This window comes from Microcebus murinus, chromosome 14 (assembly GCF_040939455.1).
Source record: "Microcebus murinus isolate Inina chromosome 14, M.murinus_Inina_mat1.0, whole genome shotgun sequence".
NCBI lineage: Eukaryota > Metazoa > Chordata > Mammalia > Primates > Cheirogaleidae > Microcebus > Microcebus murinus.
This window is the reverse complement of record NC_134117.1, coordinates 31,983,371-31,999,730: the sequence shown is the minus strand read 5'-3', so window position 1 is coordinate 31,999,730 and position 16,360 is coordinate 31,983,371. Positions and strand designations below refer to the sequence as shown.

The 16,360-nt window shown below is 33.0% G+C and overlaps 1 protein-coding gene across 7 annotated transcripts in view; it reads left to right on the top strand.

Annotated features, from left to right (window-relative positions):
* EXOC6 (exocyst complex component 6) overlaps positions 1 to 16,360 on the top strand; it is a 198,179-nt gene that overhangs the window by 95,965 nt on the left and 85,854 nt on the right. For all 7 annotated transcript variants that reach the window (XM_012766013.2, XM_076009976.1, XM_076009977.1 and 4 more), the window contains 4 exons: positions 755 to 826; positions 5,080 to 5,177; positions 10,126 to 10,231; positions 14,174 to 14,283. In XM_012766013.2, the coding sequence (XP_012621467.2) occupies positions 755 to 826; positions 5,080 to 5,177; positions 10,126 to 10,231; positions 14,174 to 14,283 (386 nt within the window). The remainder of the gene's footprint in view (positions 1 to 754; positions 827 to 5,079; positions 5,178 to 10,125; positions 10,232 to 14,173; positions 14,284 to 16,360) is intronic.

Genomic DNA, 16,360 nt, shown 5'->3' with positions numbered 1-16,360 from the left:
CATTAGCTTATGTGATATTTAGCTTATAAATACACTCCATTATATTTGGAATGTAGATTCTCGCTATACTATTTATCCAATGAAGTACAACTTTTTCTAATGTATTAATAAAAAACACTACATTTTATAGTGGTTTATATTTAGATCAGCTCTGAATATATAAAATTATAGTATGTTTCCTATTAATTCCATGACATCAACATGAAGTCATATGAAATGGAACAATCACACTCAAAATCTTATTAAAGCCTATTAAAGGGACAGAGTGAAGTTCACTGTTTCCTTGAAGTTCATAATTTTCTTTCGGTTAATTACTAAGAAAATACTTGAATTGTCATTATTATATTGGAAAAAGTAATATATTGTGTCTCTTTTATAAGATGCAGAATAAGTAAATAAATGAAAAATGAAAACACATGGTTTATATATACTATTTTTTTCAGTTTAAAATAACTAATTTCTTAAAATCAGAAGACTTTTAGAAATATAAGCATCATTGTTTTGACCAAAGTTTAGTGTGCACAAATTTCAGGAAAAATTTTATTCATATTATGCTATTACTTTAGGTGTATGATATTATGATCTCCCTCTAAGAATTTATATTGAATAGAAAAAGTCAGCTTTGGCTTTAGCTAACCAAGATTTCAAGTTTATTTTAAGTCTGGCAGATTGAAAGAAAAATTTGGGGGTTCTTAGTTTTTAATGAAATAAGTCTATTTTTTTGTTGTTGCTTTGTTTGTGTTTCCACCCTCAGTCTTATTGCACTGATCCTGATCTTGTCCTGGAGCTGAAGAATCTCATTGTAATATTTGCAGATACTTTGCAGGTGGGCAATAATCTAATAATTAATGGCTATTTAAGCACTTAAGATATATAAAATATAGACCACACTTATTTTATTGTGGAATAATGGTAATACATTAGTAGTAATAAATATTTACTTGTGTATTGGTATTCCCCTATTATCAAAGACTTTTCATACCACCTCCTTTTCAATATGAAACTTGGACAGAGCTCAGGGAATAGTAGTACCACCTATTAAAATATTGGCCATTCAGTTAGAATAGATAGCGTATTTTTGCTGTTAAAAAAAAAAAAAAGAACACAGAGTATTTATAATGCAAAGAAGCCTGAATTAAAATTTAGAAGATTCAAGTTCTGCCTTAGGACAATAAGCATGGGCTCTGGAATCACATAGACCCTGCATTTCCATTCTGTCTGTGCTGTTGACTAATTGTATGCCTGCAAGTTCTCTAAGCCTTAGATCCTCATTTGTGGAAATGGGTTTATTAGTTACTAGTTTTCAGAATTGTTTTGAGTTTGAAATGTGATACTATATATGCAAGCACATAGTTTAAAAGCTGTATATATTCATTTGCTTCCTGATTTCAGATTTGCCTGTGTTCTATGACTGAGAAAATTACTTCTTTGACTCTTGGTTTTTTTCTTTTTAAAAATAAGATTAAAACTAATTATTTTAAAACTTAATGTTTTCATGCTTTTCACTAATAAAGTTTAAAGACTTTTAGCTTGTCTCTTCTCTTTGATTACAGATAATAAAGAATTGATTGTCTTTTGTTCTCATGCTTAAATTTATGCAATTTTATGGTTTGAAGTAACTTTTCATGAAATACAGACTAGCATTTTCCAAAATGTGTTGAGATGTTACTTAAGAAAAGGTTCTGTGGTCAAAAATATTTCGGAAATGTTAAGTAAAATAAAGCAGATTTCTCCACTAAAACCCTTTCTGAGAGCAAATTTATACAAGTTTCCAAAAGGGAGATGATTGCGAAGCATTTTCCCAGTATGTTTGACCCTTTAATCTTTCTTTCTCCTTAAAACATTTCTTAGATCTAGAATTTCATATAAGATACTTTGGGAAATGGTGATTTAAACTATTTGCTTTATCATAAGAGTCTTTATATCCTAAAATAATAGTTGTCTGCTTTATTATTAAACCTAAGGAAGAGATTCTACAAGCTCCTTTAATAAATTATTTTATTACCTTATATCTTTATTAATTTATATGGCTTATATTAATAATATGGGAGGCTTTTGGTTGTTGTTTTTCATAAATTTTGTGATAGATGTATTTGTAATACCAATATCTCTGCAAGAAAACTTTTGGTAAATTTTATTTGGGGCTGCCCTAATTTTGGGGGTCCATTTCTAAGTAGCTTGAGGAAATTTGTCTATCCCTAACGACTTAAAAGCATTACAACTAAAAGTATAGCTTGGAGACCACTGGTCTGCAAACTGTTATTAGTCGCCAAATTGTCTGTTAGATTCATAATAAAAAGGAAGTTTTGTCAGAATGTAAATTATTAATGTATCACTAAGTACAAAGTTTAGCTCAGTTGGCATCTTGCAATAAGTAAGACCTTCTTGATATAAGTAGCAACATTGATTTATATTTTGGTGCAAGCTCCTGTGTCTTTATAAACTGCAACAGGCTGGACTTTGACAACAACTGAATCTAGGGTATTTGATATGGTTCTTAGGAATTCTTTAGAGAATCAAAGAAAAGTACAAAACAATATTCAGGTAATAGAGGCATTGGAAAAGCAGCAGTGATAGTTGCATAAGCCCTTGTAAGAGTACTTTTTAAATTTTATTACTTGGAAATAACATCGAGGAAAACAAAGCAGTCCTTATTCAGAAATTCTACAATATTTTCATTTCACTGAAAATTGACAGGCTCTAGTATTAGTGGATTGTATGCTGAATTAATGAATGCTGGCTTTTAAATTTATAACCTATTAATTGAAGAACTGGGGTGTGTCTTTTCATGAAAACTAATTAAAGAACGTTGCATAATATTTAGTTTTTTTAATCAGCATTTTGCCACCCTAAGGAAATTTTACTTTTTAAAATGTCAGTACTTCATCATTTAAAACAAAGCTGACTAAACAATAAAGTAAAAATGCAACACCAGCATATTTATAGTTCTGTTTACTGCCTATTGGGCAAACCAAATGTAAACATTTATTGATTCGTTCATTAACATTTTTTGAGTACTCAGTACATGTTAGCAGTTTAGTTGATATATAAAATGGTAGAGACATAAAAATCAGTAACATGAAGCATAAAAATCCTTGGCTTCAAGAAATTTACAGTTTAGTTGTAAGCAAATAAGATGTTTAATAAGGTATGCTAATATAGCAATATGTTAAAGAGCTTTGGGCTCACAAAATATAGAATGACTAACTTGGTTTCTAGAAGTTGGAGGAGGCTACACAGAAAGTTGAAGTGTGGGTTGGATTTTGAAGGATGAGTTCAGCAAGTACATAAGAAGGAAAGGGCATTAATGGAAGAGAAAATAGCACATGTAAACTGTAGATAGAGGAATGGTATGGTGAATGTGAGATGGTAACTTGAAACTGTGGAATATGGGTGTGAACTAGGAAGGGCAGATAGTGGTGATGAAACTGATGAGGTAGTTTGATTGAGATTGTGGCTAATCTTGTGGATCTTTAGTAAGCATGTTGTAATTTATAACCAGGGGGATGGCATGATAAGATTTATACTTTGGAATGGTAATTTTGAGTATCTGAGAAATTGATCAAGTTGAGAGAGACAGATTGTTGGAATTTCAGTTTAGGAAGCTCTTACAATGGTCTAGGCCAGAGATTAAGGACCTGAAATAAAGCAGTGGCATTGAGAATATTTCTGGAAGAAAGAAAGGTGAGTAGATGATGAAGGATGATAGATTTGATTTGTAAAGGAGGTAAAATCAAAATAATTTGGTGACTGATTAAATGTGCTTGGGGAAGTTTAGTTTTCTAGTTTCTCTATTGATAAAATGGATTGATGACAGGATTATTATTATAGAAAGGGAATAAGAAGAACACTTGTTTTAGCCGGAAAGGGAGGAAATAAGTTAACTTTCATGTGCTTGCTGGCTAAGTAGAAATGTGTAAGAAGTGTTGGAATTAAATATTTGAAATTTAGAGAGGCCTAGCTAGAGATATAGCTTTGAATAGTAAGACCAGGTAGTAGTTAAAGTCTTTATGCTTGGGATTACCCTAGAAAGCTAGAAGAAAAGATTGAAGGATAGAGATAGAAGTTAAGCAAGGAAACAGGAAGGATTATTCACAGATGTAAAAGGAGAACAAAGAGAATGAGGGATGTTACAGAATTCGAAGCAGAAGAGTTTCAACAGAGAGAGGTCAGGTAGAGTGAGATTATTGAATTCGATATTTAGGAGATAACATGACATTGTTTAGAGTAATTTAAATAAAGGAATAGGAGTGGGAGTTAGACTGTAGTAGGTTTGGCTATGAAGGGAGAGACAGAGGGAGGCAGCTGGCAGGCCATAGAAAATTGAGGGGGAGGCTTTTTTAGTCTCTTGTTGTTCTTGGTTTAAAGATGGGAGAAAATTTAGCATGTTTATTTAGCCTAGGGAAACGAGCCAGTGGAAGTGAAAGACATAATAGAGTGGATAGACAACCTGTGGAATGGTTTCTGTAGGAGACAGGATCAAGAGCAAATGAAGAAATAAATCTTGGAGAGGAAATGGACAACTTCGCCAGCAGAGAGAACGTGTTAGGTACTCATATGGGTAAGACTTCATTGAGTTTGGAGTTGGAAAGGAATAAAGTTTTGGGGAGTGTATGTTTGATGGAAAGATGTAAATTTCTGTATACAACAAAGTCAATCTTAAATTGAAGGTGCAAAAGGACGCCAGCATGTTTCAGACAGAATCTGTTTCCTTTTCTTCTTGTGTGCTATTAATATTTTGGTACCAATTCCCAAGACACAGTTATGTAGATACTTATCTTGAATTTTTTCTTCAGGCTTGATTCTAATACTTTTTAAGGCTACACTGTAATCCTGACTGAAAAGAGAGAAAAGAAATGGAAAAAATTATTCCATTCCCATAAAACTCTTATTAGACCTCTTTTTCACCTAGTGCAATCTAGTAGGAAGTCAGAAGGATATCGCTTTTTCTGGACTGTGGGAATGACATACAAAATGATCTAGTGATCCCTTCCAGTGATTCCCTAGTATTCCCAATGTTTTTTTTTATGAATATTTAAATACATTTGACTTGTATATCTGCCATTTTTTTAATTTTAGGGTTATGGTTTTCCAGTGAATAGACTTTTTGACCTTTTATTTGAAATAAGGGATCAATACAATGAAACACTGCTTAAGAAATGGACTGGAGTTTTCAGGTTAGTCTAAGCCATTGTGACTTAATATAATGAATAAGTTTGTCAAATGTTCAAGTAATTGATTTTGCGTGTAGCAATAAAACTGCTTATAATCAATTTTTTATTGTGGTAAAATATACATAACATAAAATTTGCCATTTTAACCTTCTATAAGTATACATTTCAGTGGTAAGTACATTCACATTGTGGCAACCATCACCACTATCCATTTTCAGAACTTTTCATCTTCCCAAACAGAAACTCTGCACCCATTTAACAATAACTCCCCATTTCCTTCTTCCTTTAGTCTCTGGCCACCATCATTCTTCTTTGTCTCTAAAATTTGACTCCTCTAGGTACTTCATATAAGTGGAATCATACAGTATTTGTCCTTTTGTGTCTGGATCGTTTCACTTAACATAATGTCATCAAGGTTTATCTATGTTGTAGCATGTGTGATAATTTCATTCCTTCTTAAGGCTGAATAAGATTCGATGGTCCATGTATACCATATTCTGTTTATCCATCTATCAATGGCCATTTAGGTTGTTTCCACCTTTTGGCTATTGTGAATGAAGCAACTCACATTGCTGTGAACATGAGTACAATATACATGTATCTATTAGAGTCCATGCTTTCGAATCTTTTGGATTTATACCCAGGAGTGGAAGGCTGGATCATATGATAAGTATATCTTTAAGTTTTTGAGGAACTGCCATACTGTTTTCCATAGTGGCTACAGCATTTATAATCAATTTTAAATTATACTTACTTTTAGTTCTAATATCTTTATTTTTTCCCAGTAAATGATTAATGATTATATTTTTCCCAGTAAATGATTAATGATTTTTTATTACTTATACAGCTATAAGTATTCAAAATTATTTTATATTAGAATAATAAATTTATAGCTTTTAAATTTTGTTTGGGGAAAGTACTATTTTTACAAACAGCATAACTAGATTAAAAATTTTAAAGAATATAAATGAAAAAATTACGTTTGCTTTAACCACTGTCCACAGGTTGTATTGCCATGAAAGAGAAATTTGCCCTCCCCTTTTAATTACGAAAAGCTTTCTTCCCTCTGTCCTTTCTTTCTCTCTTTTCCTCTCTCTCTATTGGTCTTTGTCTTTGTCTCTGCCTCGCTCTCTCTTCTTCTTTCTTTCTCTTTCAGGGAAAAAAGTCTTGAGATCTTGCATCTGGTTTTCCCAAAATGTGATAGAAGTAATGTGTCAATAATACTTGATGATATTAAAATTAAAATATGATTTAACACCAACTTAGCACTTACCTCTTCAGCTTTCAAAACCATGGAGGTTGACCTTCTGAATCCTGTAATTGAAATGATTTATAAATGCCTAAGTAGCTCACAAGATGATATACTTCTATTAAAGTCAACTAAGCAAATTGTTATTTGAAAATCTTTATTTTCATATTAACATTCTTTAGGAGTGAAATTGTAAAGATACCATCCAAAATGGATAATTGACAATCCCGATGAGTCATATATAACTATCATCAATTTTTTATATTAAGTATTTTAAGAATAGAGGTAATGCTTATTGATGTAGGTGGTAATCTATAACATAAATGCTACAATATAATGTGATACAGTATATCTTTATAGATATAAAAACTTACAGAGTTTATGTTATTTAATTGGCTTCTTCATATGAGTGTTTGAATTTTTATTATTGTTGATAGATTATACTGAGCCAGCTATTCTCTCTTACCTCTCTAATCCCTTGTAGTAGTGAGATTGCTCCCCAAAGATTGGGGAAACCATGAGGTGGTGTTTTTTTCTCTGGGAAGCCAATGGGTTCATTCAGATAGAGATAGGATTAACTTTATCCTCCATAATAATAGTGGAAGAGAACAAATGATCACATATCAGTTGTAATACATTATTCCCATATATATTTTGACTTCTACTTTCAACACCCTTCTAGATCATGCTTTTTGCCTAAATTTTTATGAAGTAGCAGAATTTAAGATTTACTTTTCCCTGACCTGTATCTTCAAATATTTTACAAGTAGTGATTTGACAACCTAACAATTAAATGGGAGAAAAGTAAAAGTTATCATTAATGATGAGTAATTAGAACTTGGCTACTTCTGTGATAGAATTTACAATCTGACTACTGTTATAGTTTATCTGTGTGTAGTTCTCTCTCACTATATTATGAGCATTAATGTTTTATTATTTATTTTTGTATTTCTTTTTGTATACTTATACATTTATTGTTTTTAATTAAAAAATAATTACATATATTTATGGAGTACAGTGTGATATTTTGATATATGCATACATTGTGGAATGATTAGATCAAGCTAATTAACCTGTGCATCACTTCACATTCTTATTTTTTTGTGGTACAAACATTTCAAATCTACTTTTAGCAATTTTGAAATATATGTTATTATTAACTGTAGTCACTTTGCTGTGATAGATCTCAAAAGCTCATTCCTCCTGTCTAACTCAGACTTTGTACCCGTTGACTAATATTTCACCTCCCCTTCTCTGCCCACCCCCCCTCTGGTAACCACTAATCTACTCTCTACTTCTATGAATTTGACGTTTTTAGATTTTACATGTGAGTGAGATTGTGTAGTATTTGTCTTTCTGTGCTTGGCTCTTTCACTTAGCATAATACCCTTAAGCTTCATCCCTGTTGTTGCAAATGACAGAATTTCCTTCTTTTATAAGCCTGGATAGTATTCCATTGTGTATATACACTGCATTTTCTTTATCCATTCAAAGGTCAATTTTATATCTTGGCTATTGTGAATACTGCTGCAATGAACATGGGAGTGCAGGTATCTTTTTGACATACTGATTTCAATTCCTTTAGATATATACATAGAAGTGGGATTGCTGGATTATGTGGTAGTTCTGATTTTAGTTTTTTGAGGAACCTCCATTCTGTTTCCCATAATGGATATATTATTATAATAATTTACATTCCTACCAACAATATACAAGGGTTCCCTCTCTCCACATCCTCGCCAACATTTATGTTTCATCTTTTTGATGATAGCCATTCTAACAGGTGTAAGGTGATATCTCATTGTGTATGTATTTATTTATTTAGAAAGAGGGTTATGCTTTGTCACCCAGGCTAGAGTGCAATGGTGCAATCATAGCTCACTATAACCTTAAACTCCTAGGCTCAAGAGATCTTCTCATTTCAGCCTTCCTAGTAGCTGGGACTACAGAAGCACACCACTGTGCCTGGCTAATTTTACTGTCTTTAGAAGTGGGGTCTTGCTATGTTGCTCAGGCTAGTCTCAAACTTGTTGCCCTAAGCAATCCTCCCACCTTAGCCTCCCAAATATTCTACTTCTTAAGAGCTCTCATTTATGCTACTTCCTTTCTGTACCCACTATTATAGCTTTAATTCAAATTTCTCATTACCTTTTATTTAGATTATTCTCCAGTCTTTCTTTTCTTTTTTTTTAATTAAACAGACACACGTGGACCAGTTTTTCTAGCTGGGCTCTCTTTATTCATTATTTGCCTTTTTTCAGTTTATCTTCCCCTTAGTGAAAATCTTCCTGTGACATTCCCCTGCCTAAAATCTTTCAATGCCTGCAGAATAAAATCTGGTGCCTCAGTTTGTCCACTTTCTGAACCTCATTTTTCACCATGTCCCTCATACTTTACACTTTAGTAATGCTACACTACCTGTGGTTTTACACCTCTCCACACACATGCTCATGCTCATGCTTTTTCACTCCTTATGCCTTTGCATGTATATTCCAGCTGTCTAAAATTTTTTTCCTATAATCTTATCTGAAGTGTTTCTTTTCATCTTCAAAGATCCCAGAGAATCTATAGCTTCTCTGTAAAACTTCCCATGAGATACCCCCAATGTACTCTGATAAAGTCACTTCTTCCTTTTTCCTTTTTCTGAGCCTTGAACCTCTTATATTGTATGTATAACATAGCATTATAAATATTATAATTTCTTTTCATATCTATCTCTCCTGTTAGATTTGAGAACAGGGAGTTAGCTTTTATCCTCATGAAGTAGAGAATTTTCATCACAGCCAAGAGCCTAGCACATAATACATGCTCAATAAATATTAATCAAACTGAATTATCGATTAGAGGGAAATTGATGATCGGACAGCAGCTACATTAGGACAGGCTGGATTATGCTGCAGCAACAAAAATTCCTAAAATCTCAGTGGGTGAACACAGACATTTTTTTTCTCAGTCACATGGAAATCCACAGTGGGATAGTCAGAGATCCAGGATATTTGCATTGGTGATTCAACCCTCTCAACATATCGTCTTTGTTGTCACCATGGGAAGAAGGTTTGGACTGCTGACTCATAAATGTTTCAGACTCAAAACAGCATTTACCACTTTCATTCATAGCCCAATGGCCAAAATTAGTCATATGGCTCTGCCTAACGGCAAGGGGAGTGTGTGGGCTGTGTAGATATTTGATGAGTAGTAAATGTCTCTGCCTTACTAACTATAAAAGGTCCTTTTCTAATCACAGCATTATGAGAGATAAATATAACACATTGTTTTGATCTTAAAGAGTTTATAATCCTATTAGGAACAGAGAAAACACAAGACATATAACTTGAGAATTGTTCCTGTCAAGAAATATGAGTGGAATACTCCCCATTTCTTGGGTCTACTTTTAGTTATGGATAATGAACTTGTTCACATTGTGTCATCTTGAGAATTGTTCTAGACTAGAAAACTAAAGCTAAAGTGCTGAGAGGATGTAAAACAAACTAGTGGAAAGAGAAAATTGCACATGGATTTTGACAGACAACACTTATTTGTTATTAAATTTTAAAATTCTGTATGATTAGGCAGTGTTTTCCTATTTGGACCTTTAATTGACAAATTAAAGATGCTTTTATAATAGTTGGGTTTATTTAAGATATTTTTTTATAGCACTCAAATGATATGTTTTATAAGTTTTCAATTCTCCTTTCTTGACAGGGACATTTTTGAGGAAGATAATTATAGCCCCATCCCTATTGTCAATGAAGAAGAATATAAAAGTGTCATCAGTAAATTTCCCTTTCAAGATCCAGACCTTGAAAAGGTACAACTAGTTTTGAATTTAATAATTTTCTTAAAAACAAATTAATGATATGTATTACTGTGTAACATTAACCTGACACTGCAAATAAGAAATAGTTTCTTTTGGAGCAATTGTTTTGTTGTGTTATTTGAGAAAATTAATTGTTTTGTTAACTTTTAAATATTATGATACTACTACCACTGCTATTTTGATGAAGTTAAGAAGGGACTTTCCTGGGGATACTAGAAGCTGTTGTCCCAAATGTTAGGTGGATTCCTAAATTAGGTGCTACTAATGTTGGGTGGGTTCCAAATTAGATAAGTACATTATGGCAATAAGAGTATATTCTAGGGAAAGAGAAGGAAATTTCTTTGAAATGTCCATCACTGTGGAAGATTTTAAAATAAGTACCCTTTTGCAAAAAGTTTATCTTAGTTAAGTAAATGATGTGTGAAGGTAATAGCTGTCTATGGATTTCTTCCTGAAGTAGGAATATATATTTTTAGGGTCAAGATATATGAACAAAAGACAGAGTAGAGAAAGGGAGTAGACTAGCCTGTAGGATATTCTTGGAAGCACATGAATGCACATGTACGTGCATACATACGCACAAACATACACACTTGTACCTATCTAGTATCTCTTGGTAGAATCAGATATAATCAGAAAAGGATATCATATTTTTTCTGTAACTGTCACCATTTTTATTTTCTTCATTCTTGTTTTTTCTCTTTACTCTTCTTTATTATTTTTCTAACTCTTTATAATTAAGTTATTTTCTATATTTTTATCCCATCAGCATGAGCAAGACTGAATTCTGAGTGAATTGTTACTATAAATTTTTGTTGTAGTTTTATACATAAACTAAGTATATTATATGTAATAGTCATTAAATGCAGAATCAAGTAATTAAATGCATTGCTTTTAGGTTATAAATTACATTGCCATTGTGTATACCTAATAGTTGTGTTTTAATATACATGAAAGACCAGAATAATTACTCTAATTCTATATTTTTTGAAACCCAAAGTTGTTCTTGTTAAGAAATATTACCAGAGTATTCTCCATCTCATGGCTTGGTTTTATTTTGTTTTAGTTACTGGTAATGAGTTTATTCAGGCTAGCATCTGTATGAAGAGCACTGGACTAGGTTTGGATTCATATGCTAGCTCTGCTTGTGGCTTATCTTGGACCAATGACTGACCATATTTGGGAATTGTACCTCATCTATCAAATAAGGAGGTGGAACTAAATAATCTCTAAAGTCCCTCCAGTTATACTAAACTATGCTGAATAGGTTTATAATTAAAAGGAAGATTAACTTTGCTTATTATAAGGAGTTTCCAATATATGCAGTATCTCTTGGGATTCAGCTCCTTAGGAGTTGTATTCATTGATCCATATAATATTCATCATTAAAAAGAACTATTGTTAATAGTTAAAGTGTTAAAGCTACGTGGAAAATGTAAATGTGACAACTTAAAAATAAATACCTAAAAATAAATACCTGTTATTAAATTATTTAGTTACAGTTTCTTGGTTGTATTTATTTATTTTTTCCTAATTTAAATATAATTTTAATTAAAACTATCAGAAAAGATACAAAGCTATCTCAAATAACTTGAGTTATTTTCAGCATAAATTATGAATGAAAAAGGAGTAAGACTAAGGATTCATGGAAAAATCTATCTTTTTGTAGATAGCTATGCTAATTTGGTTAGAACCATTGGGCTAAAATAAGAACATATTCATATTCTGTCTTTAATGTCATTAAAATAAATTCAAGTATTTATCATCTACCTACTATATACCAGACATGGTGCTATGTACTAGATTTTCAGTCTCTGTTGTCAAGGAGCCTATAGTCAAGTGAAGGCAGATAAAATAAATAGGTAATTGTAATTCACAGAAGTTGGCACTGCTCAATATAAAGGAAGCAACATGCAGAAAGGCTGTAATTCTATAGCATAAAGGTCAAGGTTGATAGAGTACAAGAGATGAAGATCAAGAGATATAATTGGAGAAGTAGAAAGGGCTGGGCTGTAATGGCCCTTGTAAAGTGTTAGAGAGTTTCACCTTTATTCTGAGGGCTATGAGAAGCCACCAAAGGGTTTTAAGCAGTAAAAACATAATCAGATTTGTTCTTTAGGAAGATCTCTCTGGCTAATGTGTGGAGCATGTATTGGAGAAGAATATGACTGGTGGCAGAGAGACCAGCTAGAGGATTTTTGCAGTTATCCTGATGGGAGAGATTGGTGACCTGAATGGGGGTTACAGTCATGGAAGTTGATTTGAGATGTTTAGGAGGTGGGAGCAACAGGAGTTGGTGATTATTTGCGTGTGAGAGATAAGGGAAATAAAGTGGTCAGGTAGGATAAAAGTTTCTGCCTTGGATAGTAGTAGCATTCACTATGATTGGAAATACAAGAGGAGCAAGTTTGAGGAAAAAGATGATAATTTAACTTTTGGACCTGTTGAGTATGTCTCAAATGGCACAGCCAATTGGAGGTGTCCAATGAGTAGATATATGGCTTTGGACTTCAAGAGAAAGATTTGGTCTGGAGTTGGCGATTTAGAAGATATTGGCACTTGCATGGTAATTGAAAATCATGAGAATAGATGAGATTGTCCTAGGAGAATATATGTAGTAGAAAGAGAAGATTTAGGATAGAACACTAAAACATGGCAATAATTAAGCAATGGTAGGAATAGAGCAGGTAGAGAAATAGGAGGAAAACTATTGTTAGGCAGGTACCAAGGAAGGAGAGATCTGACAAAGCAGGATAGGGCCAACTTTATCAGATTCTTCAAAGACAGGTAACATGAAAGCTGCAGTAGTCCACTGGGTTTAACAACTAGGAGATCTTTGGTGACTTTGGTGAGTGTACTTTCACTGATGTAACAAGATTGCAATAAATGTGAAGATAGAAGGGTATGTTAGACTACATGAAGTATAAATGAAGGGCTTTTGGTAAAAATCTTAGAGTTTACCTTCTGGAGACTAATTTTTAAGTAGAAATTAGCTGATAGAGTAGTTTAGCCAAGAAGCACACTGTAAACCATTGGCTGCATACCAGTGTTTCACGGTACAGTGGTCAGAAAACTGCTGCAAGGTATTCTAGGCATTGTGGAATTTACTGAGTACCTTTTTGAATTGGCAGGAAGCCTTCACTGAAGGTAAGTGAAGGGAGTCTTAGAATTATTCGGTGACTCTGAGCTAGGAAGCTGGCCTATAACTTTCATGGACTCCCTGACTCTTGTATTATGGATAAATAGAAGCAGACAGCTAGCCATCTCCTACAGAATGCTCATCATCAGAACACACTGGAGGTATTAATATGTGCTTTTTTTGGCTGTTGGAAGTCTGATAAGATGATTTAAGAGATGAGTAAATTGCCATATTATTTTCTTCAGAAATATTTTGGTTTTCTTTAAAATATCAAAAATAATATAGAAATATAATGGTAAATACCTGCATCAAGAACAGTAAAGTTTTGTTTGTTTGTTTGTTGTGAGACAGAGTCTCACTCTGTTGCCCGGGCTAGAATACAGTAGTGTCATTATAGCTCACAGCAAACCTCAAACTCCTGGGCTCAAGCAATCCTCTTCCCTCAGCCTCCGGAGTAGCTGGGACTACAGGCATCTGCCACCATGCCCGGCTAATTTTTTCTATATACATTTTTAGTTGGCCAATTAATTTCTTTCTATTTTTAGTAGAGACGGGGTCTCGCTCTTGCTCAGGCTGGTTTTGAACTCCTGACCTTGAGTGATCCACCCACCTCGGCCTCTCAGAGTGCTAGGATTACAGGCGTGAGCCACCGTGCCCAGCCAAGAACAGTGGAGTTTTTGATGCAGGTATTTACTATTAATTCAAATGTGAAATCAGTTTAATTTTTTATTTTTAGGTGATTAACGTGTCTTTTTCTAAAATTTCAAAAACAATGTTAACTTTCTTTTCTACAGCAACCTTTCCCAAAGAAATTTCCCATGTCTCAGTCAGTGCCTCATATTTATATTCAAGTTAAAGAATTTATTTATGCCAGCCTTAAATTTTCAGAGTCACTACACAGGAGGTAAGTTTACTGATAAAAAAATGTATCTTTATCATAACTGTTTTTATGAAACATTAACACTTTATTTTCATGGCATGACTCTCCAATATATTACTATCTCATTGGAAAGGCTTACATATTTTAGTGACATTTAGGCTTAAGTTACTATAAATCTAATATTGTAATTTTTAAACTTTTTATTATATAAATCTTTAAACACACATAAAAGAGATAATTTGATAGGAAACTGCTATGATCTCATCATCTAGATTTAACAGTACTAAATATTGTGCTATATATTTTTTTATTTTTTGCTGAAGTATTGAAAAGCAAATTCCAGAAATAATGACCTTTTAGCCCTAAATACTTCAGTATTTATTTTTAAAAACAATGAGGATATTTCATTATTTAACCACACTTAACAAAATTAACACCAGTCCATAATATTATCAGTCCCCTAGTCCATATCAATATTCTCTTTATTGTTCTCAAAATGTGTTTTTACAGTTAGTATTTTGAATCAGGGTCCAAACAAGGTCCACACCTTGCATTGGTTGTTAAATCTATCTCACTAATGTCCCTTTTTTAACTGTGCCATTGACTCATTGAAAATCTGATATTTTAGTAGTTTTGTTTTTTCTTAAATAGGCTTAAAGTGAGGATTGGGACAAAACCAATAGAATAAAGAATACTGTAGCAAATTAGTATCATACTTAGTAATGGAGAGCAGCACAATTGTTGATAGCTATAGCCAACTTAATTTTATAGGAAGGAGAGTACTATTTATCAGGTGTGATGAAAGTAATATTCAACATTTGTGGAGATAGGAAATGTGATGTTATTCCTGTTTGCTGGTAAGGAAAGTGAGGTTCAGAGAGGCTGTATCATTTATTCAAAATGACCTAGCTGGTTAGTTTGAGAACTGGGGTGAAGGAGCAGGTCTTTTGACTTCCATGTTAGTGAAAGTGGCTGGCATAATGTCTGACATATAAGGAATGATCAGTTAATGGCAGCAGGACTTTAATCTTTATGCTACATTTTGTTACAGCTATTTAGATGGACCCTATGTTATAACCATATCATATATTTCTGATTGTGACCACTCTAGAAGACAGAGTGGTAATGCTGGCTTTCATAATGCCTCCCTTTCCGCAATCCATTCTTCCGAATTTGTGTACTGAATAGCAGGAAATGTCCTCCTACAGTAGGAAACTTTTCTGAATTTTAAGTCACAAAAAGGCATGAAGACAGTTTAGAGATAACAATTATTTATTTTTCAAGCTAAAACTGAGAGCAGTAAGTCATTTTATTTTATTATATCTGTCTCTTATTGTAAGCTACTGCTGTTTTGTATTTAAACAAGGTATACATAAATGGAAAAAGAAGTATGTGTTCTGCCAGCATAAAAGAGTATCTGATTTTAGGTCTTACACTGTTCTTGCCTTGTAAATAGAGATTCTTTAAAAGATTCTTTAAACCCTGTTCATGAATAATATGAATGGGAAGGGAAAGGGAAAAAAAGGAAGGCAAATACCTAAGAAGTAGTACCTGCTATGCTGTATGATTCCTATAAGACAGTGGTTCTCAAAGCATAGTCCTTAGACCAGCAGCATTAGCATCACATGGAAATTGTTAGAAATGCAACCTCAGACCTACTGAATCAGAAACTGAGGGAAGGGCCCAGGGTTTTATCTGGATGATTCTGATTGACACTAAAGTTCAAGAACCACTGTTTAAGCTTCATCCTACCCTACCAGCCTCATATAAGGATATTGGCTTTCGATATACTAGAGGTAATATATTCTGTGTACTGCACAGCATGACACACATACAAGGTAATCTAGCATTTAAAAAATAATGAATATAAATAAATATTAACTATAAAGGAATAACATAAAATGACTTCTGTTACAATGGTAGATTTCAGTAGTGGATATATCTTAGAGCTTAAATGGTTGAGAGCCAACAATAATTTATACTTATGTTGTTTTTCATTTAACATTCTAACGTTCTGATGTAAAACAGAGGCAGTGTAATGCAGTAGTTAAGAACATAAGCGTTAGACTCTGACAGACATTAGTTCTAGTCTTGATGCTGG